At 48.6% G+C, this 27,855-nt stretch overlaps 1 protein-coding gene across 2 annotated transcripts in view; it reads right to left on the bottom strand.

The window, feature by feature from the left end:
* Positions 1 to 3,351: 3,351 nt before the first annotated feature.
* Positions 3,352 to 27,855, bottom strand: part of LOC144114595 (high-affinity choline transporter 1-like) — a 43,267-nt gene continuing 18,763 nt past the window's right edge. The window contains exons 6-9 of one of the 2 annotated variants that reach the window (XM_077648444.1): positions 20,537 to 20,689; positions 19,338 to 19,467; positions 11,556 to 11,776; positions 3,352 to 9,847 (exon numbers count right to left, since the gene is read on the bottom strand). In XM_077648444.1, coding sequence (XP_077504570.1) covers positions 9,365 to 9,847; positions 11,556 to 11,776; positions 19,338 to 19,467; positions 20,537 to 20,689 — 987 coding nt within the window. In that variant the 3' untranslated portion in view covers positions 3,352 to 9,364. The remainder of the gene's footprint in view (positions 9,848 to 11,555; positions 11,777 to 19,337; positions 19,468 to 20,536; positions 20,690 to 27,855) is intronic. The other variant, XM_077648443.1, reaches the window with a different exon arrangement.

Raw genomic sequence — 27,855 nt, 5'->3', positions numbered from 1 at the left:
CGTCACCTCTGCCCTACGCCTTGCATGTTCTATTAGCACGGCTAGTCTCCTGGCCACTGGTACTCAGAATGCCGTGACTGAAGTAATAAGAATAAATAAAAACAACTAATAGAAGCATATCGCACCAACCAGTTGGTCCGCCTTTACGGCACGGACATAAGACAGCGCCTACTGTGACTGCTCCGTCTGAGTCCACCCATTCCCTCCCAGCAAGTCCTGTTCCTTTCATAATTCCTGCGAGCTTGATACACATCCACGACGTGATCGAAATCCCGAATGAAGAACTCTGGAGCAAGGGCCACGTACTGAAGGAGTAGAAACACGAGGAAATCGTGACCAGTCCCAAGCTCGGCAAGAAACCCGCAATCGACGCCCTGCGCCCCATGGATCTCACTGACTTCGTGCCATGGTGAGCTGTACAAGTGGGTAATCCAAGTCAGCCTCAAAACTATATAAAGGATAACGACCTACTCCCGCTCATAATTCTGGGCTTCAGGCCGGGACCTTCTGCGCAAGAAGCGTTTCTAATCCTGAAGGGCATTCCAAATGGGGGAGACCACCTCCTGCTCGCACTTGACCTGAACGAGGCCTTCGATAACATCTCTCACGAGGCCACCTTCAAGAGGCTGAATTACATCATCTGCGGGGAATGAATCTTTGATTATGCCAAAACGTTCCTGGCGGGCCGGACGGCGACCATTGGAGTAGGCCAGACTCATTCGAACAAGATCGGCGTGGCGAACGAAGGAATGCAGCAAGAGGCGATATAGTCTCCCCGATCCTTCTTGAAACAGCTATGCTGGCTCTGACCAAAGTGCTGCGGAAGATCTCGGACCTTGGTTATGCCCTGTACACCGGCGACATCACGCTCTTTGCCATGAAGGGCTCCATCGTGCAAAAAGAGGCGGCAATTCAGGAGGCCGCGACGGCCGTGGAGAGATTTACGGCCGCAAGCGGGATGAGTTGCTCGCCCCCCAAAAATTCCCAGGTGAACCAGATGCATGGAGGAGGAATCTACAACTCCCCCTGCACCATAGACCTCTATCTAGAGGACCAGAATATCCCAGAGAGCACAAGACCAGGATTCTTGGTTTCTGGATTCAGAACAACCTGAAAGCCTCCTACACCATTCGAACCATAAGGTCCGCCACGAACCAGATCTCGAGGATGATCAAGAGAATAAGGCGAAGCCGCAAGGGCATGCGAGAAGAGGACACGCTCCTCCTCGTCCTTTCTTCTTTCTTATCTGCTGCGTTTCGCGCTGTTTCCACATAACGTCCTACCAACTATAGCTCGGCTGTCTGTGTTACTGACGTACGACGTGCCGTATCACCCCTGCTCGCTAAACACACGAGACCAAGAACAAAGTCGAGTCCATTATCAGAGGCGCTTACAAAAAGTCGCTGGGCCTCCCCGTCACCTCGTCAAACGAGAAGTTAGCGGCTCTCAGGATCCGCAACACCTTCGCCGAGCTGTCAGCCGCGGTTCTTGCTTCGCAAAAGGCCAGACTATACAGAACACAGCGGCGGGCAAAATAATCCTCCACCGGACCGGAAAGGTAACGGAGCTCCACCCTATCGATGGCCCCGATCGCTCCCGCCCTAGGTCAGAAGCACGATAACGGCGAGCCCCATCCCGAACCACATGAACCACGAACACCACGAAGGTCGGCGCAAGGCTTGCGTTGACCGACAGCGGCGTGCTGCGTTTGGGCAGCCACGATCGAGATGTGGGCCGGTTCGCCGTCCCTTCTGTGTCCGTCTGCTGCCGGCTGCTGGCTCTATGCTTCCTCCTTTATCTGTTGCAAGGAAATGAATGCCTAGAACGCTGGACCTCCAGTTCTATTTTCTGGGAACATGGCTCACGGAATTCGTAGCTGATGTATCGCTCAGTCGAAGTCTGCAGGCTTCGCAGATGCCTGCGTTTTATGCAACTGTGGTGGCGTTCCATCGGCACACCGGCAGGGACTCCGGAACTTTTTTTGAGGAGGGGGAGGCAAGTCTTCTAGTTTATTTTGTTCTTTATCTATTTAATGCCAATTTAAATAATAAATTTAATATTTTAAATATATTTTACTTTTCAATGTTCAAAGGTTGATGCACACTGTCACGTTGTGCTGACGACACTCCAGCAGTCAGGAAGACAAGGAAGAGGCTTCGAAAAGAAACTGTTTAAGGGGCTTACTCGCGCCCACTAAGAAATGAATGACTCGGCGGCGGCGATAGCTTCAAGCGTGCTCGGCGGTCATCGAACTGAATGCCTGCATTTCTTGGCCGCGCTCAATTTAAACCTGGCAAGGAACCTTCGAGATAAAGAACCAGAAGCAACTACAACAATTTGGAAAAATATGGAAGCATTTGCACGTGGCCATGATCAATGGAAATAAGTCTGGTCGCATCTTGCATTACAAAACAAAATGATAAAGCCGCACACCAGCGGTTTTGAGTGCGAACGAACAAACGGTGCAAAAAATCGCGGCAATATAAAACAAATTGAAATGGGAAGTTTTACGCACGAGGAATGATCAGTTGCAATAAAAACGTTTGTGCATAGTTTGTTTAAATTCTGGTAATCATGATCATGTACACGGGTCACACAGTCGACTTATGTTGGGACATGACTGGTTTAGGTTACTCATATACGAAATGCTTTACAACAGGCTACGAAGCGAAGTAGCTCATCCCCACTGTGCTTTGCATTAAGAGTTCTAGAAATAAAGTGTTTCAATTGTCAGAAATCTGATCCAAGTTCAAGCAGTTGTAGACTGGAGGGAGGGAGCGCTGCCCTTTCTGGAAAAATTATGGGTGCCCCCCCCCCCCCCCCCCCACCCCCTGTTCCGGGGTGGTCCCTGCACACCCGACACGCCAGCCAAGATTTAGATATGGCTGCAGAGTGGAGGCCATGGGCGTGTTGCTTATGCCTTTGGTGCCTCCAGAGCGAAGGCGGCGGGCGGAGTCCGTCCCTTGGTTGCTGGTAACAACAGCATCCTTTATGTGGCATGGAGGGGGGGGTGGGGGTTAGCCTAGGAGGGACAGGCTGCTAAGATCTGCTCCTAGAGGTCTGCTCCAGGAGTCAAACCGACACGTTGTAAAGGAATGTGTAGTTACTTGTGTTTTTTTTTTAGAGGGGTGCTGGTAGGCTTTCGAGGCCTTGGGGTAAACCGGTTTATATCAAACAGTCGTAGCCCTCGCTGCCGCTTTGCGCGACTTGAATAAGACAAGTGGTCGCGCTAGTTGGAGTTACATATCGTATCGGTCAACAGCGCTTAGACATACGGACGGAACACACGTCGTCGTGTTATTATGTTCTGTCCGTGTGTCTAAGCGCTGTTGTCCAATATGCGGCGAGACTGTTGACAGTCGCGGGGACTTTCGTGACTTGGCGCAACCGCTGACGCCGGCGTGCGCAGTTTCCGATGACGGCGCGCATTCGTGGGGAACTCCTGAACTTCCTTGCAGAAGAGCTCTTTTTCCTTGGGGAGCAGGAATTTCCGCGCCATTGGTAGCGTCCTTTCGTGTCCGTATTGTACGGACATGTCACCTATGGTTCATTTTCTGCTGACGTGGTTTGTTTAGCCTCATCATTTGTTTGGCGCAAAGTATGCATGAACTCCCGATGACTGTATCCCTTTTCCTTGTTCGAATCATGTATCAACACAAGTGTCCCATATGAATGCATCAAGCGATAAGACGATGCTCTACATGTATGATATATCTTTTAAATTTCACAACACATTATGCATGTCTTCGTTGTATAATGCATGAAAATTAATTTCATACTTCATATCTCCATGCGCGCTGTTTATAATTTTAATGTTTATTGCATCTCTCTACATTTGTATCCAGCGACGTATTTTTTGTTGTACTAGTGTGTTTTTCTCATAGTATATGTTCTAATACGCGTCGTCCTCTCTATTGTTTTATATTTTTCCCATTTGTGACTCCTTGTCAAGTTAGAGAAGGTTGAAATGCGCGCGCTACCCCGCAAGATGCTTCTTGAAGATGGCCGTCCAAGCCATTTTTTTAGGGAGGGAGGAGGGAAGGAAGGCGAGGAAAAGCAGTAGTAATTTTTTTTTTGTGTTGATGTTTTGTGCAGGGCTAGCAAATTTTATGACTCCAACACCCATGACAAGGACTGCGAATTTTTACTTGCCTTTAGACAAGGACTAAAGACGTATTTATGAGTAGGCAAAAGTAAAGGGCCGCCGCGGTGGCTCACTGGTTATGGCGCTCGGCTGCTGACCAGAAAGAGGCGGGTTCGTTCCCGGCCGCGGCGGTCCAATTTCGATGAAGGCGAAATTCTAGAGGCCCGTGTTCTGTGCGGTGTCAGTGGACGTTAAAGAACCGCAGGTGGTCGAAATAATCCGAAGCCTTCCACTACGGCGTCCCTCATAGCCTGTGTGGCTTTGGGACGATAACCCTCTTCAAAGAAAAAAATAAAGAACAAGGACTACATAAAGTGTGTTCAGAAACTACATGATAGTTCAGACTATTGGCAATAAACCTTAAAAAAAAAAACTAGCTGTATATCAGAGCTCTCATATCAGCCACGGCTACCTGCATGGCACTGAAACATTTAGATATGAATTTACAGCTGCTGCACACAACAGTTGGTTGAAAGGCACTGCGCACGTCCCGACCATTTGCTCATAAATCAAACTATACTGCGTTTCATATATCAGGTGCAACGCTGTCAAAGCTAGCGCTCTTGTTTGTGGTGCCTGCATCCGCGACGAAAAAATAGTGCGTTCCTTGTGGTGAGCGAAACATAGTAAATCCTTTGCTTGCAGGTTTTCTGTATGACACATTTGTCATCAGCTTTCTTAAATGCATTCATATTGCTGACGACACGCTCTCACTTTCTCTTGCCTTAGACCACTCGACCGCAGAACAAGCGTGGAAGAACACGCTTCCTTTATTTTCCCGTGCGGACTACTTGCGCACCTTTCACAGTGTTGCACCTGATGTATGAAACAAAGTATACAGTAAAAAGAAATACAAACCAATACGTAGCATCTATGTGTACTTCTGACTAAACACACAACTACACCACCGCAAATATATGTCCGCATTCTTAACCACAATCCGAAAAGTTACATCCGCCTGGGTTTCTTGCAACAACATCTCACCAATTTCGCGACAAAATTGATGTAGAAAAACACGTCGTTCATTGTCATTGGCTTCTCGGGCGTCTGGTATTTCGAGGCTTCAGTGGTGATGCTCAGCAGCTCATTCACGTCGTTTGGGAGAAGGCGGCTTCTTTTTGACGACAAAACCCGGTTGAAGGCCGAAGAGCTCGAAGGTGGCTGTGGTGATCGGTAGAAACAAAAGATGACCGACAACTTCTTTTCACCACAAGCCATGGCTATGGACGACGACGACGCGTCCCTCCGCGCACCTCCGGCGCTATTAAACAAAATTCTCCCTCGTGTGTAAGAAAAACCGAATTAAGGGGGATGCCTTCAGGAAAACAAAGGGCTGTCTCCCCCCGGGGGGCTGCGTAGGAAAATCATTGCTGGCGCCCCACCGTGGGCCCCACATGCGGGGATTATAAAGAAGAGAAATGCGGTCTCCTCGGCTGTCTAACAGGTGGTCTCCCCACCCCTGAGCGCAAACGCATCAGAGCGTAATGTACCCAAGACTGGCGCTGCTCTTGGCAAGAAAGAAATGCGGCACGCGCTGACACAAACGTCATCTATTGCAGTTAATGCAATAACGCCAGCTAGCAAATGATGAGAACTTGTTGGGCGAGCAGTGGGATATCTCGGCGCCAACAGCTGCTTTTTGTACTGGAAGTTTTATTCCGCCATGCTCAGAATAAAGCGCAAGGAAAAAATCTCCCAGACTTCCGATTTGTCCCGTTATGGAAGAGTGGCAGCGATAGCAGTACCACACTGCATTGTACCCTTCCCCCTCCCTCATTTTCCCCCCAATGTGGCGCACTCTCCCAGGCCCACCTAGGCCACGTGACCAGATCTAACGGTCTCCCGAGGGCGGCCACGGGTTTCTCATGGTTTAGGCTTACATTGGAAACATTGCACTTGGTCTTTTACGACGCTGCTACGATACTACGACGCACACGAGAGGAAGCCCGCATACAGTATTCTCTAAAAATGCTTAGGTTGCAGCTGGCTGTCCAGGCTTTTGGTGACCCGTTGAAGCACATTGTTTTAATCTTATCGTGTGTCTGAAGCAATTGAAAATTACCTAACTGATATTTATTAACTTATATGTCGATTAAAATTACAGTTGACCATGTATTCGCTATGGGGATCACCAACTACTGTATTTCAGTATCATCTTTTTAAAAGGCATCAGCCTTATTTTAAGCCGTAGTTCTAGTAACCTAAAGAACCCTGCGGTTTTGTTGTCTCTTGATCAGACAAACAAAACGTACCTGTTTCTTAGCGGCATAGCCTGCGCGGAGTTCAATCCAAAAATATCTTAAAGACCCTGATGTTGCAGGTAAAACTAGTAGTGCTACCAGCTGGCGACCCTTCTTTTGCACGGAAATTTGTCAGCGTCTAATAGCGCCAGACAGGACGGCAGTCCCTAAGCTAAAAAACTGAGTAACAACGTTGTGGAAACTAAGCTAAGGTAAGCGAAAACTTGCACAGAGCTTTTCCTTTCACCTAAAGAATCAGCCAGCGACGGTCGCTGTCAATTTTCATGTCCCCACGGGCACCATGACCATGCCCCCGGACACGTGTCTGTAGTACGCGCCGGCATCTGCACTTCCGCGCACACCGCCATTATGTGCGGGCTTAAATAAGTGGCTCTCTGAGGACTTTGCTCCGCCTGGAACGCTTAGGTGCGTGCGGGTCGTTGCGCACGCGGCCACGCGAGCAGTCTCTGTTTCCGTCGGCGCTCTTCCTGATCACCCATTACCCGCTTTGGTGACTTTTTACGAGTCCCGTGAACCACGCCCACGGTACACTCCATTATAAATTCTAACGCACACAGCGCGTGCACCAACACGCACACTCAGCCATGCATCAACACTAAAGGAAGAGAAAACTACGGCGGCACGGCATCCCGGGGCACCAAGTTCTGTGCTCCCCTTTTCTGCCCTACGCGGTACTTCCCTGGCCTTTTACGTCTCCGTTGGCGTCTTCACCTCCAACTTCTCAAGGGGTATTGGTGTGATCAGCGCATGCCGCTCCCTCTCTGCGTCTTCCCCACCTCTTAAAATCCTCTGCAGCTGCTCCACTTGTGCAGAAACTGTTTCTCCCCTCCATTTCGACGCCACCCATCTTCACCATCGGACGTCAGGACAGCACCGGCTGGGCGAGGAGGGAAGTCTCCCTCATGGGGGAAGCGTTTGATGGATGGATGAACGGACGCGCGCTCTCGTCTCCTTCCCCAGCAAATGCTCGGGGATGGCTTTGCCCCAAGAATGCGGCGCGCACGGGAAAACCCGGCCGCCATTGCCGCCGATACCTCCGAAGTCGGGCCCTGCCTCAGCCGATAAGTAGGACACCCTTCTTAAGCTGTTTTCTATTTCCGAGGAATGCCTAGTTGATGTTCTGTAGCTAGCCGGCCCGCTCTCTGCATTATTTGCAAGTGTAATAAATAGCATATGAGTGATCACGCTTTTCCGTCCCTTCCCTTTGTTCCCTCGAGCACGAACCCTTACCGAGCGGAAGCGCTGCATCCGCGGAGTGGGACTGCGGGGGCGGAAGGCTGTCCCCCCTTATTTCCACACACTCTGCCCCTTCTATCCCTCGCACACTTTCGCAGCTGCTGCTGCGCGGTTGCGTTCAGACGGTGCAAGGTCTAGGTTAGAAGGGCGGCACATACTAACTTTCATCAGCAAAACTACCGGTTATGCTTGACCCAGTAATCTAGAGGTTTCACAGCGGCATCGCAATTGAGGACCATTAAGATTGCGTCGTCATCATTATCATCAGAAACGTAGCTTTCGCTGCAAGACACACCCACAACGCTGGTGTCTCTCCTGCCTTTTTCATCTACTCGTCTTGTGTTTTCTGCAATTTCAAACCACGTCACGCCAATTCACCCACACCACCATATATTAGTTCAATCAGCTCTGCCCTGCACCATTTGCCGCCTACCTGAACACTTCTTAATTTTCCCTTATTGCATCACCTCGCCTGACTCTCGACGTTCCCGTCGACATTTCCGTATCCGCTCTGTTACCCGAACGGACCATCGGTCATCTGCTCTCCGCATTAAATGTCCCATCCATTTTCTCCTGTTATTTCTGCTAGGGTATTGTTATCTAGAGTTTGCTCTCTAAGCCACGCTACGCCTATTCTGTCTCATCGTTAACACTATCATTTGCCTCTCCCTAGCTCCGGTGCGTTTTCCGTAATGAAACTTCACGGTTTTTCGTTGTCTTATATTTTCGGCCCCATATGTGAGCACTGGCAAGATACAATTATCATATACTTTTTATACCACTATCGGCAACGTGATGGTCGTAACTTGAAAGGGCCTGGCAAATGCTCTCCAAGCTATTCTTATTCCCCTGATAATGTGTTCCCATGGTATGGATCTATGGTAAGTTGCCCTGAATAGGTGCGCTCCCTCATTTCTTGCGTTAACTCGCTGCCTGCCGTCAGCCGTTGTTTCCTTGTCGGAGTGTTTCTAGCTTTCTTCGTATTAATTTTTAAACCTACCGTCGCGGCATACCTGCTGAAGTCCTCAATCATACTGTGCGATTTACCCCTTTAGTAGCTTAGCATGGCAACGCCATCAGGCTGCTGCGGTGTTCCCTAATCCCTTACACCTACTGTTTCCCAAAACAACCCTACGAACTCATAAACGTACAGTAAGTAACGACAGAGAGATTGCGCCTCCCTCGGCACTCGATCATTGTCATCATCGCTCTGTACAACAGTGCCTTAATGGATGCAAAACTAAAAACAAACAAGGAGTTCGTTATGTCGAGCTCAGTCTTGAGGGCAGATTTTTTTTTGCGATTAGTTGCGAGCAATACTAGCAGCACGAAACGCGCGAAAGAACGGCACACAAGCAAAGTCAAGTAGACATAAAAATCGAGAGGAAATTAAAAGCCTACCAGACTCCCCTTTCTCGTCCGAAGAGAAGAAGTGACAGCCATAGTTGCACCGCCCACTCCCAGGCCCACATCCATATGGGGCATGCAAGTTTAGGTTACATGACCATAGATGGCACCGTAGCACCACATTCTCGAAAGCGCTCTCTCTCCTGCTCACCTGGATGACACTATCACTGGCCACGCGGCAGAGCAGCTTTCCCTTACATAGTAATACAACTGCGACGCCGTGTGTATCCCGGAGAAAGTCCCGTATGCAGCCATCAGTGTTTTTTTTGCAACGGAAAGAGGCGACTCGTTCGCCGTGTCTGTCTGGGCACAGCACCTACTTCCACAAGTCATTAGAGGAGAGCATTCGCTCCTTGGACAGCTTGACGGCGGCCGGCGAAGGCGGTGCCTCGAGACGCGCGGCGCGCTTGGAGCCGGTGACCCAGTCGGCCACGCGGGACACGGCGAGCAGCGTGACGCCCGACAAGAGCATGGTGACCGTTTTGAAGGGGAACAGCTGCCTGTTGCCGTCGTAGAGCGGGTAGTGCATGACAGCCGGGATTCCCAGCACGGGCTCCCCGCCCAGCACGCGCAGCGCCAGGCCCAGCGCAAAGGCAGCCAAGGAGCCTGTCGCGTTGCACCACCGGCGGCCCAAGAACACGGCGCCCAGAAGCTGAGGCAGCAGGACCACGTATACCAGGTCGGCGCTGAGCGCCCACAGGTCGTACACCGAGTGCACCGACACGGCCATGGCGGCCGACGCTGCCGCCACGGTAACCACGCACAGCCGAAGGACCCACACCACCTCGGTGTCTGAGGCCTGTCGACGGGGGCAAGATCGCGAGCGGTTAGGCCTTATTCTCTCGTGAGACCATTAGCCGTTCCGACTGTGCTACATGTGCAATATGAGCTTGAGCATTTTTTATTAATTACTCCACAATTATATGTGACAAGCACTTTTTTTGTCGTCTAACTAGTTTCCCTCCTGACGTGTAATATCCAAAGGTAATTCGAAAATTTAGTGGAGAAATAACCAGGAAATTCACTGCCTTGTGCAAAAGTTTCTTCCTTCTCTGCTATTGCTCACGACCCTACCAATCCTGACTTGATTGCGAGAGACTGAATGGGCGCCTGTGCCTTGCGCTTCGTACGATATCGCCCGGGAGAAGGGATGTGGAACATACGAAACTCGGGGAGTAGCTCTGTAAAGCTTTGTAAAAGGCTCGACGCTAACTTCATTGCGAAAGTTACGATTTTCTCAGTTTCAATTTTTCTTCAGGAAGGAAGTTCTTACTCGTGTACGGCCCCGAGCCACATTCTCCCTCCGTTTCGCATTTCACGGGGGCTACCGGCCTTGCTCGGCGCAAGAATGTCGAAAATATGTAGCTTTATTTGAACACTCGGAACTAATTTGCACACGCAGTGGGGCTTTGCAGTGTCTACACTCACTCTCTCACATATCTGAAAAGGCATACATTCGAAACCAAACGCCCATACTATGGGTATTTCACAGAAAAGTACACCCATTTCATAGCGCTGTTCGAACGTATTAACACACTTCACGAAAGGGCAAGTACCGTTACAGTTACAACCACTGCTTAGAAAGACGACTTCTAATTGTAATGCGTATCCTGTTTGGGTATTGGAAAAACGGAACCCATGTTTTGTACATTTTCGTGCCATATTTAATAAGCACGTGAAATGAAGGCTTCCGCAAGACATCTTGCGCCCGTCCAGAGACACAGGGGGGATTTCTGCAGTGTACACCCAAAAACACTGGGATGTTTTTGCTACCAATACACTCACGGTATTGAAACTGAGCTTGCGTATCGAGTGTTCTGTTGCTCAGACCCCATTGAAGGCGCAACTTCTAACAGTGTTGCTTACTCTAGAGTAAGCGTAAAAAGACGGCACATATTGACGAAAAAACGACAGGACAAGCGCTACTTGCAACTGTTTATTCATAATGGAAGCGGGTAATTGTATAGCCTCGACGACCGCCCTCCCCCGTCACTGTTTAATCACCGGGTTCCATTATTAATAAATGTTTGCAAGTAGCGCTTGTCCGCTCGTTCTCACGTCAATTTGTGCTCCACGAAGTAAGATCAGGTGCCTTACCAAGCTTTCTCCGATGAAGCAAAATTGATCCCCTCTTCTCAGCGCAGTCGGCGCTCCTTTCTTTGTGGTGGTTTACACTACATAAGATATGCACCAACGTTCCTGTCCCACAACGTGCTTTAACAGCGTTAGGCTGAGTATCTGTCGGAATCGCGTCGCGCCGGTTCCCATGGCCAGCTTGCCAGCTGAGAAGCAGTGCAGCCGAAAAGCTTAAGCCGACTGCATCAAAAATTCCCATTTGGTACTTGCACCAGGTGTGCGCATCGTCATCAGCAGTGTAATATTCGGCTTTGAAGGCTGCTGCAAAGCTCGCAGAACAAAGGCTCAGCGCTGTGGAAGCGCAAAGTCTAATTAATTTTCCGACGCTACTGGTCACAATAAGCCTGTGCGAAACTGGCGTTATTGCGTGCCTTGGGTCTGAGCAGCGGCACATAGATGTTCCTGGCGGCGATGGATCCGCAGCTCAGCAGGCAAGAGTCAGCCGAGGACATGACGGCGGCCGCTATCACCCCCAGCCCCACGCAGGACACCGCAGTCGGGGTGAGGTACTGCAGTGCCAGGGACAGCATCATGGGTGCGTACTTTTCGTCCGTCGGATCTGCTCCGCTGGGAAAAGCTGTCTCGTTCCATCCTGCACGCCCGTGCGGAAGAACCCAGTTGTAAGTCTATATTAGCGCGCGACTTATGGGGCTGGAAGGTGGCCATTCTCCACACCGTTCGGCGCTTCTGCATAGATTATGACAATTAGGCGGATTTTGCTTTTCAGATGTACACACGTGGGCTACATACGCGCCGCTGTGGAGTGCTGTGGGTCGCGTGTAAGCGTGTGCGAATATTCATGATTTTCGGACAACAAAACCAATACGATGTCCTTTATATTTGTTTCACTGCGAAAGGGCCGAGTGCTTCGTCCGTGAAATCCGCCAACTCATTAGGGGAATTTCCGTTTACAAGTATTGTCAAACAAAAAGTTCTGAGCTACACGCAGGGTAAATTTGTTTTAGGTGACCTGATGTCGTTTACCTTATGCTTATTCTTACTGATTAGCTTTGACATTTCTGCCAGCTCTATCATGGATATGGGGTTGGAGGCTTTCATACTTTTGCGTTCCTTAGTCAGGTCTTTGTCGCCTGAGAAAGCTTGCCAGCATCCTGTTTAGCTACCCTACCCCCGACTTCTATACACCTTTCCATTGAGGGCCCCTTGGGCGTCGCCCATTGCTCGCTGGGCGCGGTGGAAGCGGCAGCGGAACCGGTTTTCAACAGCTCAGAGAAAGTGCGTTTCAACATTCTCCTCGCCCGATGGAAAGGTCTATAGCACACTCCGCAATATTTGTGAAATTTTCATTTTTATCTTGAACACTAAGGTCATCGTCCACCGTTAAATCGCAATATCTGTTGTGCATAGACGCATAACGCATTCGTCAATTCCTGTTCAAAGTCGAAATCAAAGTCGAAGCGTCCTTTATTTTCGAAAGTACAAGGCATTATATAAAAAATATTTCGACCGATAGCCGTCCGGCTAGTCCCAAGCGCAGTGGTAGGTGCGCACCATACCATCTTGCTCCAAATACTGTAGCTCCGCGTGCGCAGCAGGCATTCGTTAATCCGGTATACGTCTATGCTAATACGTGCTACGCTAATTTTTGCCACTTACGGGATGATCACTCGCGCAACTGCTCGTGCAATGCGACAGGGCCGTGTCCTGAGCATGTGCTGAAGCTTTACTCCGACAAAGAAAAACCGTTCGCCGTGCAATCCCGTTGGCACACTGGGTCAATCACAGACGTGGAAAAGAGAAAATAGAGAGCAAGTGTAACGGTGAAGAGGACGGTGAAAACATGGAATGAATTGGACTGCCTTCTCATGTTTAGAAGAATCTTATCGATCTTACTAGGGTTGACCAACCTATACGCACGTTCTAGTGACTGTTGCGTAAATCAGAGAAAATCGAAAAAGTAATTCCCTCGCCTAACCGCAAGCTCGTTAGCGCTCAAAATTCGCACAAAGGTGGCGTTTGGCAACCAGTTTTGTTTTATGTTACGTTTGGGTGGATTACTTGCCTGATTCGGTCAAAATTAATCGGAAATCATCATCTGTGGCGACGGCGAACCAAAACTGCCTGTTTTCGTAGCAATGATGCCGGTAGCGCCATCATGCGCCCTCCTGAAGAACGAGCATTCTACCATGCAGGGTGACTGCGGAGAAACTCATGGGAGAAAATCAAGTTGCGGTGAGGGGGGGCAGTTCTATGCAACAGCGTTTTCTGCGCCCAATTTTGATGAAATAGCCGAGGAAGCACTTTCAAACCAATGGCGCAGCCGCTTCCTCCACCTTGTGTTTCGCCGTAGCCTCAATGGTAGAGCGCTCGTTCCTTCGGCAAGAACAGATGACACTACGGGTACGATTGCTCCGAAAGCTTGTCATCTCGGTACGCCGTCACCGCAGACGATGGAGATTTTCCATTAATTCAGGCAAGTACCCACCACGCCGTGAAAGGGAGGCAGACTGCGGATGGCTGGGTATAAAGGGCGAAATCTTACTGGGCGGGTCAATTTTGCCAATTTTTCCTCATTCTAGCACGAACAATCTACTCTGAGAGGAAACTATTCATGCGAGCTGCATTTGAACTGCGCCGTGAGTGAAGGGAAGGAGTAGGTGAAAGCTGGGAGGGAGTACGAGAACGGGCTTTCCCCACAGCTCGTTTGAAGTGTCGATTGAGGTGTCCAGATACCAGGGCGGCTGCTCCTAGTATCTCTTGTGCATGCCGTTGTTGCACTCGCCGGTTCGGTGGCTAGACGACGGCTGCTGCGACGCCATCTTTTTGGGACCCGTCAGCGGCCCTCAACGGCAATCGCCGACGGAATTTTGTCTAATGGGGCTAGTAAGGCTTTCGCCTTGAAAGAGAGAATGTTCGCTCCAACGTGACAGCGCGTAGCGCAAAATCCCAGGGCGGGGTCTCGGCCTTCAAATAGAGCAGACTTTGGCGTGCCCGGAGAAAGAAAGAGGAAAGGCAACGGCTTCCAGAGGCTTTGGCTTGCGAAAGCCGGCCACATGACGCAAAGTCCAATCCTGAGCTTTTATGGCTTGATACATTGTCCGCAGCCCTATTGCGAAAAGTGTACCTATTGCAGGTACGCTTTTCGTTACTAACTACTTTCAATTGACTGTTGTTCATAAAATGCGGCGGTAAATTTGCAGGCCTCCTTCATCCGTCGCTTGTACGATTTTTGGTTTTATCCTTCGCATTCGGGCTTCGTATTCTAAGCAAAGATAGGCGATCTCGCCTGTGTTACTTTTACAATAACCGCTGTTAAAGGCCTGTTCTCTACTTTTCGCATGGTTCTAGTAGTATTATTAGTGCGAAACCGCGATGTGCGCGAGCGGAGGAATGCGCAGCCGGAAGGTGGTTATCGTAGAATGCCGTGAAGGAGGATTACTGCATAAGCAGGAGGGTATGGTAGGAGCAGAGGAATGCCGGAAAGTGGTTACTGTAGGAGACGGAGGAGGATTACCGCAAAATGAGGGTATGCTAAGAGTGGAAGAATGCGCAGCCGCAAATGTGGTTATCGTAGAAGGATCGAGACGGAGGAGTATTACCGCAAAAGGAGGAGGGTATGGAAAGAGCGGAGGAATGTGCAGCTGGAAGGTGGTTACCGTAGAAGGAGATGGAGGAGGATTACTGCAAAAGGAGGAGGGTATGGTAAGAGCGGATGAATGCGCAGTTGGAAGGTGATTACCGTATAAGGAGACGGAGGAGGATTAGCGAAGATGGAGGAGGGTATAGTAAGAGCGAAGGAATGCGCAGCCGGAAGGTAGTTACCATAGCAGGAGACGGAGGTAGATTACCGAAAAATGAGGGTATGCTAAGAGCGGAGGAATGGGCAGTCGGAAGGTGGTTACTGTAGAAGGAGACGGAGGAGGATTACCGGAGATAGAGGAGGCTATGGTAAGAGTTGAGGAATGCGCCGCCGAAAGGCGGTTACTGTAGAAGGATACAGAGGAGGATTACTGCAGAGAGAGGAGGGTATGGTAAGAGCGGAGGAATGCGTAGCCGGAAGGTGGTTACCGTAGAAGGAGACGGCGGAGGATTACTGCAAAAGGAGGAGGGTATAGTAATAGCAGAGGTATGCGCAGCCGGAAGGTGGTTACCGTAGAAGGAGATAGTGGAGGATTACCTCAGAAGGAGACGGAGGACGATTACCGCAAGGAGGAGGCTATGGTAAGAGCGCAGGAATGCGCAGCGGGAAAGTGGTTACTGTAGAAGGAGACGGAGGAGGATTACCGCAGATAGAGGAGGCTATGGTAAGAGTGGAGGAATGCGCAACCGGAAGGCGGTTACCGTAGAAGGAGACGGAGGAGATTACCGCAAGGAGGAAGGTATGGGAAGAGCAGAGGATTGCGCTGCCGGAAAGTGGTTGCTGTAGAAGAAGACGGAGGAGGATTACCGCAAAATGAGGGTATGCTAAGAGCGGGGAATGCGCTGCCGGAAGGTGGTTACCGTAGAAGGAGACGGAAGAGGATTACTGCAAAAGGAGGAGGGTATGGTAAGAGCAGAGGAATGCGCAGCCGGAAGGTGGCTACCGTAGAAGGAGACGGAGGGAGGATTACTGCAGAAAGAGGAGGGTATGGTAAGATCGGAGGAATGCGCAGCCGGAAAGTGGTTACCGTAGAAGGAGACGGAGGAGGATTACCGCAGGAGACGGAGGAGGATTGCCGCAAGGAAGACGGTATGCTAATAGCGGAAGAATGCGCAGTCGGAAGGTGGTTACTGTAAAAGGAGACGGAGGAGGATTACCGCAGATGGAGGAGGCTATGGTATGCTAAGAGCGGAGGAATGCGCAGCCGGAAAGTGGTCACTAGAGAGTTATGGCATATCGTTACCGTGTTTACGTTACCGTTTATCGGGCCCGACTAGCGACATCTGCGCATGCGCCGCCAGTTACCGGTCCGCTAGCACTTTATGGAATCTCTTTTAGCGTTGCGGAGAGTTAGCGTTCGCTCGTAAACAAACATGGCGGTGCCCTGCACGGCTGCTTCGGACCAAATACAGCATCGCCGCCGCGTTCTTCGGCGCCATTTCTCGCTATGAATGAAGGCATTCGCTTTAATTTCAGACTCTCATCCATACATCGAGGTTTAAGTAACAGCTAGGCCATATTTTTGAGATTATTTGCCGATTTTTGAGCAGTTAAACCTAACTATATGTTGTTTACATAGCCAAATAGCAACGACTACACTGCTTCAGTTTCGTGCCCGATTTGACATTTTTCTTTATTTTCATGATTTTTTTATAGAAATAAAAAGACGGGTAATTCCATTGCTATATTCATCAGTAATTGCAGAAAATAAAAAGTTTCTCCAGCCCGGAGTTGGCGCGTCTTAACTCACTGTCACTAGATGGCACCACAGTGTTCACATTTAAACACATAAAGAAGCGACGATGCCGCACGGCAAACAGGTGTCGAGTTGCGCTTTTTTACAGCACTCGCAACGCAACTTGCGCTGCGTATGAAGCTTACTGAGGTTTACATAAAGAAATTGTCAACTGGCCAGGGCAGGCAAAGGTGTCTAGCTTCACGGGCACATTCGAAAAGCCGCCGAATCGGCTGTTTGCTGAAGTGTAGTCGGTACGTCTTTATATGCACAAAAAGATTATTAAAGTGTAGCATCTCACATCATAGAAATGATTGCAATGCATCCCTATTTTTGTTTGCAATAAAAGCTGGGCATCTGCCATCATCATCAGTCGTTTTAGCCTTACGGTAACTCGTTACGGAAGAGACGGTACGCTGAAATGCCTTTTGGCGTGCGCAGCACTAACCGGAAAACCAGGCGTCCGGTAATGCGGTAAACGGTAACGTAAACATGGTAACGATATGCTATAACTGTCTACTGTATAAGGAGACGGAGGAGGATTACCGCAAAATGAGGGTATGCAAAGAACGGTGGAACGCGCAGCCGGAAGGTTGTTACCGTAGAATTAGACGGGTGGAGGATTACTGCATTAAGAGGAGGGCATGGTAAGAGCGGAGGAATGCGCAGCCGGAAGTTGGTTACCGTAGGAGACGGAGGAGGATTACCGCAGATGAAGGATGGTATGGTAAGAGCGGAGGAATGGGTAGCCGGAAGGTGGTTACCGTGGAAGGAGACGGAGAAGGATTACCGCAGAAAGAGGAGGGTATGGTAAGAGCAGAGGAATGCGCAGCGGGAAGGTACGTGGTTGTCCTAGAAGGAGGCGGAGGAGGATTACCGCAGAAAGAGGAGGGTATGGTAACAGCAGAGGAATGCGCAGCCGGAAGGTGGTTACTGTAGAAGGAGACGGAGGAGGATTATCACAGATGGAGGAGGGTATGGAAAGAGGGGAGGAATGCGCAGCTGGAAGGTGGTTACTGTAGAAGGAGACGGAAGAGTATTACTGGGAAAGGAGGAGGGTATGACAAGAACGGAGGAATGTGCAGCCGGAAGGTGCTTACCGTAGAAGGGGACGGAGGAGGATTACCACAAAAGGAGGTTAGTATGTCAAGAGCGGAGGAATGCGCAGCAGGAAGGTTGTTACTGTAGAAGGAGACGGAGGAGGATTACCGCAGAAAGAGGAGGGCATGGTAACAGTGGAGGAATGCGCAGTGGGAAGGTGGTTACTGTAGAAGGAGACGGAGGAGGATTACCGCAGAAAGAGGAGGGTATGGTAACAGTGGAGGAATGCGCAGTGGGAAGGTGGTTACTGTAGACGGAGGAGGATTACTGCAGAAAGAGGAGGGTATGGTAAGAGCGGAGGAATGTGCAGCCGGAAGGTGGTTACCGTAGAAGGAGACGGAAGAGTATTACCGAAAAAGGAGGAGGGTATGGCAAGAGTGGAGGAATGTGCAGCCGGAAGGTGGTTGCCGTAGAAGGGGACGGAGGAGGATTACCGCTGAAAGAGGGGGTATGGTAACAGTGGAGGAATGCGCAGTCAGAGGGTGGTTACTGTAGAAGGAGACGGAGGAGGATTACTGCAGAAAGAGGAGGGTAAGGTAAGAGCGGAGTGATAAGCAGCCGGAAGGTGGTTACCGTAGAAGGTGACGGAAGAGTATTACCGCAAAGGGAGGAGGGTATGGCAAGAGCAGAGGAATCTGCAGTCGGAAGGTAATTACTGTAGAAGGAGATGGAGAAGGATTACCGCAGATGGAGGAGGCTATGGTAAGAGTGGAGGAATGCGCAGTCGGAAGGTGGTTATTGTAAAAGGACGGAGGAGGATTACGGCAGAAAGAGGAGGGTATGGTAAGAGCGGAGGAACGCGCAGCCTGAAGGTGGTTACCGTAGAAGGTGACGGAGGAGGATTACCGCAGAAGGAGGAGGGTATGGTAACAGTGGAGGATTGAACTGCCGGAAGGTGGTTACCATAGAAGGAGACGGAAGAGTATTACCGTAAAAGGAGGAGGGTATGGCAAGAGCGGAGGAATGTGCAGCCGGAAGATGGTTACTGTAGAAGGAGATGGAGGAGGATTACCGCAGATGGAGGAGGCTATGGTAAGAATAGAATGCGCAGTCGGAAGGTGGTTACTGTAGAAGGAGAGGGAAGAGTATTACTGCAGAAATAGGAGGGTATGGTAATAGCGGAGGAATGTGCAGCCGGAAGGTGGTTACTGTAGTAGGAGACGGAGGAGGATTACCGCAGATGGAGGAGGCTATGGTAAGAGCAGAGGAATGCGCAGTCGGAAGGTGGTTACTGTAGAAGGAGACGGAGGAGGATTACTTCAGAAAGAGGAGGGTATGGTAAGAGCGGAGGAATTCGCAGCCGGAAGGTGCACGGTTACCGTAGACGGGGACGTAGGAGTATTACCGCAAAACGAGGAGGGTATGTTAAGAGTGGGGAATGCGCAGCCGGAAGGTGGTTGCCACGGGAGCACCCAGGGAACGGTTACCGGCCAGGGAGGCTCTGTAATTGGAGCATGGCTATGGTGAAATGAATATACCTGAACAGCTACCGTTGAAGCTCGCGTTACACAGTGGTAGCCATCCTGTGAAGGTTTTTGTTTGTTTGTGTCTCGGAGGCCAGATTTCTTGGTTTAAGACTGCAATTGGTTATTTGTTGCGTGCGATGAAAATTGAGGGCCTTCCGGTGAAATAAAGAGTAATATGCGGTGCATGGCCGGCAGCAGTCCGATAATTGATGCGAAGCACGTAGCCAATCGCATTGACCTTTTTACGCACTTGTTGCTTTCACGGCGACGCCAATGAGCACAGGGGGCACTGCCATCACCAGGGTGCCCACGAATCCCACGTAGCTCAGTGCCTTGGCACGGAACTCGCTTTTGGTGGACAGTATCCTTTGGAAGTAATCCTGAGGAAATAAACGGGGCGCATTGGGGCGAGCAAGGGTAACAAAAATGCTGTGCTTGAGTGCATTCGCTTAGAAGGTAGATGAAGAGTTCGTCTGTTGTTGAGAACCAGGATTAAGTGGGCCTGTGGTGACCCATCCCGCAAGACAGGCCTAAAAAGCATGGAAGGAAACCCGCTCGGAGTTCGACGCATGTGCTTATCACACACACATGCAAAAAGAAGCGACAACAAACCATGCAGAGAAGTAAGGATAGCCGGGCATGGTAATACTAAGGCGTTGCTCACTTCATGTAGTAAAGAAACTGATATATTGGTCAGCCATCTTAATAACTCAGCGCGTTTCATGTTATCCAACTAAAACCGCACCAGCAGCGACGCAGCTATGAAAAAAAGCCTATGACTCCCACTTCTTGAATACAGAAAACAGTTTTATTTCATAAAACTTATCATCATCCCGAACGAAATGTCAGTTCATCACTCGACCATTTTATATATCATCGGACATCGACTACGTTCCGAATGCTCATATTTTCAATTGTACCAGCCACTCTTTTTTTTCATTCATTAAGCGCACATCAGCTGACTGTAACCACAAGATGTCCAAAAGACGCCCGCCCTTTTACAGATCATGTTCTTTTTCGCTATACACAATTTTACCTCTTTTATAGTACCCTGTTTTAGATTAGCATAACAATTATGTTTGAATTTTGTTTGGTTTAGGGATTTTTATGCTTTTGAACGTTTTGCCACCGCTCTGTAATGATTTTATGCGATTGAGCATAAATAAAATGAAATTAATCTCTCGCTAAGGCGAGAAATACTTTTTTGGCCAGTACATGTCACTGATATCACCATACGTAAGTGCTCTGTTAGATGCAACAGCGTATTGTTTCAGTTTGGAACGTACCGTGAAGAAATAAATAGCAGTTTTCAGCACGTGTAAGCCGGGAAGGTTCCGAATAATGTCGGAAATTCTACAATATTTCGTTCGGATACGTAATTCCCGAAAAAAAAGGCTGCTCTTCAGAAAAGCTAGCCAGTGTAGCTTTTTTCCTTCGTGCCTATCGTACCTGCCACGGGATGCCGCCGAATATGAGCAGGAGCAGGTTGTCCACATAGCTGGGTATCTCACTGGTGGCCACAGAACCCAGCAGCTCCTCTTTCGGCACGGACCAGATGGGATTCGTGTACTCGTTGAGCAGCGTGAAGGGCACGCATATGCACTGCGCAGGCGGCATTCATACGGTCTTTTCGCGTCCGTATCGGAAGGGCCTCTCGCTCTACAGAGAGGACATCTTATTTAATGCGTGGATGACAAGAATTAACAATTGCAAACTGAACAACACTGTGATGTGCTGAAGACAAGGAGCGAATTGAAGTAAAAACCTCCTTGAACCACGAAACTGCAGTGTTTGCAGTCAGTGTGAAGCTGCATCAACTCGCCCAAGCTTGCCTTCCTTCAGGTAACTGCGCTGTTGCGGTCTCATTGTACATGGTGTGCGATCTAGCTGTTGTTAGGAGCTGCGGTTTACTCCCGCAGGGAGCACCCCAGGCAGTGATGGAACATTATAACAATGTTAATTCTTGTTTTGGCCATGTATTCAACTTTCGATAAATTGGTAACTTAACCCTGCAAAACAAGATATCAGGCATTCGTGTCAGTAGACGACTTCAGTCAACCCTCAGCGACATGAGGGCGACACTTCATCACTATGATACAGCAAACGCATCCGTGGTCTAGTGCATGGTTTGAGCATCCGGTGATACAGTGGTCGGGTTGGTTTGCTTTTATTGGGTTTAGGGTCCCAAAGAAACTCAGGCTAAGAGGGACGCTGTAGGGGAGAGCTCCGGGTAATTTCGACCACCTGGGGTTGTTTTACGTGCATCGACATTGCATAGTATTATTTCGACTCCTTCGAAATACGACCGCCACGGTAGGGATCGAACCCTTTTCTTTCTGGTCAGCAGTCGAGCACCATAAGCACTGAGCCACCGCGGCGGCTGGTTATACAGTGGGTACAAGCTTTCCCCTGGCCTGGTGCTCGGCTCATTTAGGGTGAAATGCCTGGAAAATGGGCCTTTGACCTCACCTTGTGTAAACGCAAATACCTCGTGCCATATATGCTGCTGTTTGGCCAAAGTTACTCTAGCGCCATATAAATTAATCATCAGCATCATCATTGTAATATAGCACTACTAATACATGCAACTCATACACTCTCCTTACAACGGATACCAGGGCTTCAAGCTTATACACCCACCCGAGGAGGGTTTTCTTTAAGTAATATTACGGGTAATATTAAAAACATTTCTAATTAAATTTAGGAGCTGTTCATGTACAGTATGACACGCACCATCTCAGGTGTGTAACTGCAAAAGTTTGCTAGTTAAGTAACATGATTACTGTAAGAACAGTGGAAAAATTCTGAGATGCAGTGCTTGAGGTACAATGGCAAGTTGCTTTATAGTTATGTTTTGCACATTTTAACTTCATTTAGCATGTATAATGTTGCTTCGCAGTTATGATCCGAACATATTTTTATAACACAGCTTTAGCATAATACTACACTACATACAGCGTTATTTATAAATGTTCAAATTTAACATACCGTTCCAATGTAACATATAACGTTAGTGCCACTTACACAACAATTTTATAACATTACTGTAATGTTTAGAGAAACCTATGGCTCAGAAGGTGCAGTATAGCTAGGGGTTGGACTTTTTATTTAACCCGACAAAAACCGACATAAAAACGTCGACTTCACTTTTGAAAATTGGGTTTTAAACGAAAAAGGTGAGTATTTTTGGCTTGCAAGGCTACCTGGCTGCTGAATGCGATTTACACTCATTTAAAGTCGAACATTAACGAAGTAGGGAAGCCAGGGGGGGCATGATAGGGTGCCTCGAGGCGCGCGCTGCCCTCCGCCGCGCGCGCGTCAAGGGCGCGTGCCATTGAGGCACCCTATAGGGCATGATGCGACGATTGTATTGTAGGATAAGGAGCGCAGATGTGCGATTTGAGCTATTGCTCTTGCTAGCTTGCAGGCCTCTGCAGACTAGGAAGCATCATCTCCTCGCGATCTTCTAGCTAAGCAGTCTTTCTTCACTAACAACACCTGCTTAGAGCAGTTAGTCGGCTTATTAGATTAATCAAATGCATGTAGGACATTGACACGTATGTTTTGACAAAGTATTTTTTGGCTACCATGACGATTGAGCGGAAGCTCCATCGGTGCCATCATAAACACGCAGACCTCGTGATGCCCTGCCCTCGCGCTGCACGCAGCCTGACAACCCGACGATAACTTGTCAACCTAGTTTTTAGAAGTAAACTTCAACTTCCCTTTTTATCTGCCTGTTATCTCATTTAAATTGAGTTACTCTTTTAATGAGGGTAGCAATATTTCCCACGAGCATAGATTTAAATATTACTAATTTCACGCTAATTACTGGTAAATAAAACGGCGCCGCTTCTGGGCGACGCGCATGAAGGCAGGAACACGGATTGCGCGTTCAACGCCGCGCTTTCCGAGCGCTGGCCTTTTGGGTTTCGTTTTCTTTAACTCAACGCATCGGTGGCATACTAGTATTCGAGTTGCGTGGAAAGACATGCACCTCAGCCACGCTCTTTGCCTGAGCCGGCAGGGTCTGACGGTGGTGCCGAGACGATTTTTGTTTATGGCGTACGTTTTTGTTTCTGTTGGCTGACGTTGTTTCGAACAACAGAGGGCAGATTACGGTTCTCTCTGTCTGTCTGCGTGCGTGCGTGCGCGCGCGCACGCGCACACACACACACACACACACACACACACACACACACACACACACACACACACACACACACACACACACACACACACACACACACACGCACGCACGCACGCACGCACGCGCGCGCGCGCACGCACGCACGCACGCACGCACACACACACACACACACACACACACACACACACACACACACACACACACACACACACACACACACACACACACACACACACACACACACACACACACACACACACACACACACACACACACACACACACACACACACACACACACACACACACACACACACACACACACACACACACACACACACACACACACACACACACACACACACACACACACACACACACACACACACACACACACACACACACACACACACACACACACACACACACACACACACACACACACACACACACACACACACACACACACACACACACACACACACACACACACACACACACACACACACACACACACACACACACACACACACACACACACACACACACACACACACACACACACACACACACACACACACACACACACACACACACACAGAGAGAGAGAGAGAGACACGCGCGCGCGCGCGCTATATGTTGCGATTGATTTCGTTGAGCTTTTCTTGCTTTGTGCCTCATCCCATGTCACTCATTCACTCCGCTCAGATTCAAATTAATTAAAATACATTTTTTGCCACCAATTTCGAATTCGGCAAGACCCAGCGCACGGTTCCTATATGACATCACCTTTGATCTGATGCAGCGTCAGTGATCTCGTGGGTTCAGATACCACTGACGCAGGAAGTTGGACCTTTGACGCCTCCTTCACGCGCCTGCAAGCAGCCTCTGAGTTTCTGGGTCACCGTTTGTTGATAGATGGACATGCCACTACCCATCGTTCTGCTCGGTTGGCATGTCACAAAGTGTCGGTTTCGGTGTGAAAGGAAAGGTTGATGGTGCTCAGCGGTTAATATTGAAAATCATATAGTATATTAAACTGCGGTTCATCCCAAGCCAGCGATTTAAACTTGCTGAAACACATTACTGTGTATGCGGAGGAAACAAATCATATCCTTTGTTAGCCTTTGAAAGGTCGTGTCGTGTGATGACGGCTTTTTAAATCTATCATCACCCTAACGAGCCCTGAGGAATCCACTCTAGTAATTTCTTTTAGTAAACTTGCTCTTGTTTTTGCTCTTTTCAGGCGTTAGCGCAGGAATGTCTTATAGGTGCACATTTTCACCTTCCCATGTGCACGCATTATTTTGTTTCTCCGTCCGTGGACAGACATCTCACCTGGATGACAATGAGACTCACCCGGACAATATTAAATAACGCCAATGTCTTTATAAGCCTTTATAGACACTGTATACATGGCTACTATATAGTGTACACTGCATACATTACTGGTAGGTATAGGAGGATGGTTCATCCACGCTAATCCAGGAGAGCATGGAAGGAGAGAAAGATGATGCGGAAGAAGTAATAGACGAAGTGCACAGCAAAAATAGCCTAGATGGAATGCATGCGTTCTTCATAAGTTCATCGAGGCCTCTGGAGGGCTTTGTTGCTGGGGGCGCCGTTCGCGCTGAGGTGATTTTTTTGTTTTGTTTTTACTGTCCATGTTTTCTTCGTCCATTCTAAGCTCGCACTGCGGTTGTTTATTAGCTTTTGTTTGGAAATTGATGCTCTTTTTCCTTCCCTCTCGTGGATATGCGCCCTTTTTAGATTGAACAACATTAATAATAGATGGGTTTCTACGGGAGCTCCCGCAATAATAAGGAGATATCTTCGACGCAGTAGTTATTGCATGCAGAACATTATATTCGATGCTGCAGTAGGCAAAATCCGGAGTTATAGCGCGGGCATGTCAAGATTTTTCTCTTCTTGACGCACTGGACGCGTTGAAGATTCTTATGCATTGTCACTTCTTATATTTCTGGGTTGTTATTAGCTCTAGATGCCAGTTCTCCGTACTCTTGCACTCGCTTTGTCTAGTTGGTGTTTTTGGTTCATAGTTTATGGGGGTTTAACGTCCCAAAGCGACACAGGCTATGAGAGACGCCGTAGTGAAGGGCTCCGGAAATTTCGACCACCTGGGGTTCCTTAACGTGCGCTGACATCGCATAGCACACGGGCCTTTAGAACTTCACCCCCATTGAAAATCGACCGCCACGGCCGGGATCAAACCCGCGTCTTTCGGATCTTTTTGGTTGCTCCACCTCTTCGCATTAATAAAACGAGGGTCTCGGTAAAGTCTTCGGTTATGGGACCCTCGTTTGAATTTTGTCTCATTCTGTCTCACTGTACAGGATGCGTCAAAAGATACCAGGCCACAGCGTCTGCTTTTAGACAGTATACTCGTGCACTTGAGACTCCAGCGAAACAAACAACGTTTTCTGAGGTTACAATTATGCTTTTTCTACCCGCTACAGAGATTTAGAGGTTCGGGGGTGTCCGAAATGCCCCACTACACGGCTGAAAAGCAGATCCTGTGGCCTCAGAACTTCTGACGCACTCCGTAAATTTTGGTATGGAATTATAACAACCTGATTTTGTTCCTTGTTCTGATCTATACAACAGCTACCTACACGAATTATTATAGTGTTGCAGGAATGAAAATTTTCGATTAAGCGACATTTCAGTCTATTGGTATTCATGTGTCCCAACGCCAAATTACCGTTCGAGTCATATTTTGTGCCGGAAGAATTTATGCTTTACGCATGGGCACAGATGTTTTTAGAACATTGCTCACGCAAACAGTAAGCTGGGACTATCGTACACGTATCGTTTCTTGAAAGGGCGCCTTAATGAATTATTTTAAACGTGAGAAAAAAATGTCAGTTTACCTCCTTCATTTTTTTCTTTTTCAGAATACTATGGTATCCGCAAGAAATTCTGTGGACGCAGTCACAAGCCGCTGCTGCTTGTGTGAACGACACAGCCTCGCCTCAGGACAACTCGCCCTTTTTTTTTTTACTTATTGCTGCTCTATTTGTAAGGCGTGTCTTAGCTTTTTTTTGCTGTCTGAATGCTACTCATAGTTTTTCTTTTTAATACAGCCCTGATAATGGCTGTAGCTTTGTGCGCCACTAGGGTTCCGAGGCAAAAGAAAACAAGAGAAAATAGTTTTTGTCAAAAGCAAAATGATTCTGAAACTGGTGCTTCTCGGGTTCGACCGATGTTGTTTCTACATATTCTTTTATTTTTTACCGGCGGGTGTTCATTAAAGGTTTTCGCTTTAAGATTCATTAGTTAGCTACTTAAAGGACTACAGACGCTTAATTTTATTTGCATGTTTTCTTCTTTCAAACTATGCGTTAGACATTAGAATGCACGGATCACCGCGTGATATTCAGATACGACCTCTAAATAATTTATAATTAGATTCCTTCTCTCATGCTCTTTCGGCTTCGGTTTCATTAAGAGAACGATGTCTGTGACGTGTAGTTTGCGTTTCGGTAACGTGGGGCGCGAAAAAACCTGCAGTATCATCGCTGATACGTAACTGTAAATCACTGCAACAGACTGAGTGAAGAGCTGGAAAGACCACAGATTCTGCACCAGGAGTTACATTACCGTTTCTTTTTCTCATGCCTCACGGGACCTAAACACCAACTACACGTCACAGCCATCGTTCGGCTGATGAACAGGAAACAGCAGCACGAAGAAACTGTATTATAATACAGTTTCTTCGTGCTGCTGTTTTGGTTACCGCTAACTAAGTTATATAAATTAGTTAGCGGTCGCAGCCGAATACCACGGGATGATCCATGCACACTAATGTCTAAGGCATCATTTGAAAGAAGAAATCATGGAAGGAGAAATTTGGTGTCTATACTTCTTTAATTCAGGGCCCGAACACATTACGGAAAAAGATGACTTGAAGATCAGTTTTACGAAATCTCTAAACGAAGCACAAATACCGTGAGTGAAAATTTAAAGAAAAAACTGCTCACAGCGCGTGGCTTGTGAGAAACACACGATATCACGGCGCAGTGGCGGTTACGCTGCCGGCAGTTCAACGCATGCTTGCGTATGTCTTCATGCATGAGCGCTCTCATGCGGTGTCCACGAGAACGTCTTCCACGCCGCAGTGTACCCAGTACTGGGGAAGAATAAAACTGAGCCGATTCAGAATTGGCCGGCGTTTACTTGTTAGCCTTGGAAAGAAAGAGAAGGAGGACCGTCAGCCTGGTGGTTATTATCGAGCAGCCATCGTGCAGAAAAAGCGACTGACGTTGAAATACACGTAGGCACGTCAAAAACATGCAGAGCCTTCTGCGACCTTGGTTAACACGAGGTGATTGCACTACGAACGTAGCAAGAGCTCGCACCTGCAGGAAGTGCTCTGTGGTCGAAGCGCGTTCGCGAGCTGCGTCTGACCGCGCATGTATACGCGCTGCTGGAGGTAAGCTGACATTTGGCGCAGTCGCCGGAGCGGCAGTCGACCAGCTGCAGTCAAACCTCGCGCATGCTCATAAAGGCAGACAAAACCCTTAAAATTTTTTGTTGGAAAATAAATGAATTTTTTTAGTCAACGTTGAGAAATCACATTGAATTTGCATTGTTTTTCT

Source organism: Amblyomma americanum, chromosome 1 (genome assembly GCF_052857255.1).
Source record: "Amblyomma americanum isolate KBUSLIRL-KWMA chromosome 1, ASM5285725v1, whole genome shotgun sequence".
Taxonomy (NCBI): Eukaryota; Metazoa; Arthropoda; class Arachnida; order Ixodida; family Ixodidae; genus Amblyomma; species Amblyomma americanum.
Note: the sequence above shows the minus strand (reverse complement) of the source record. Positions and strands in the feature narration are given on the sequence as shown.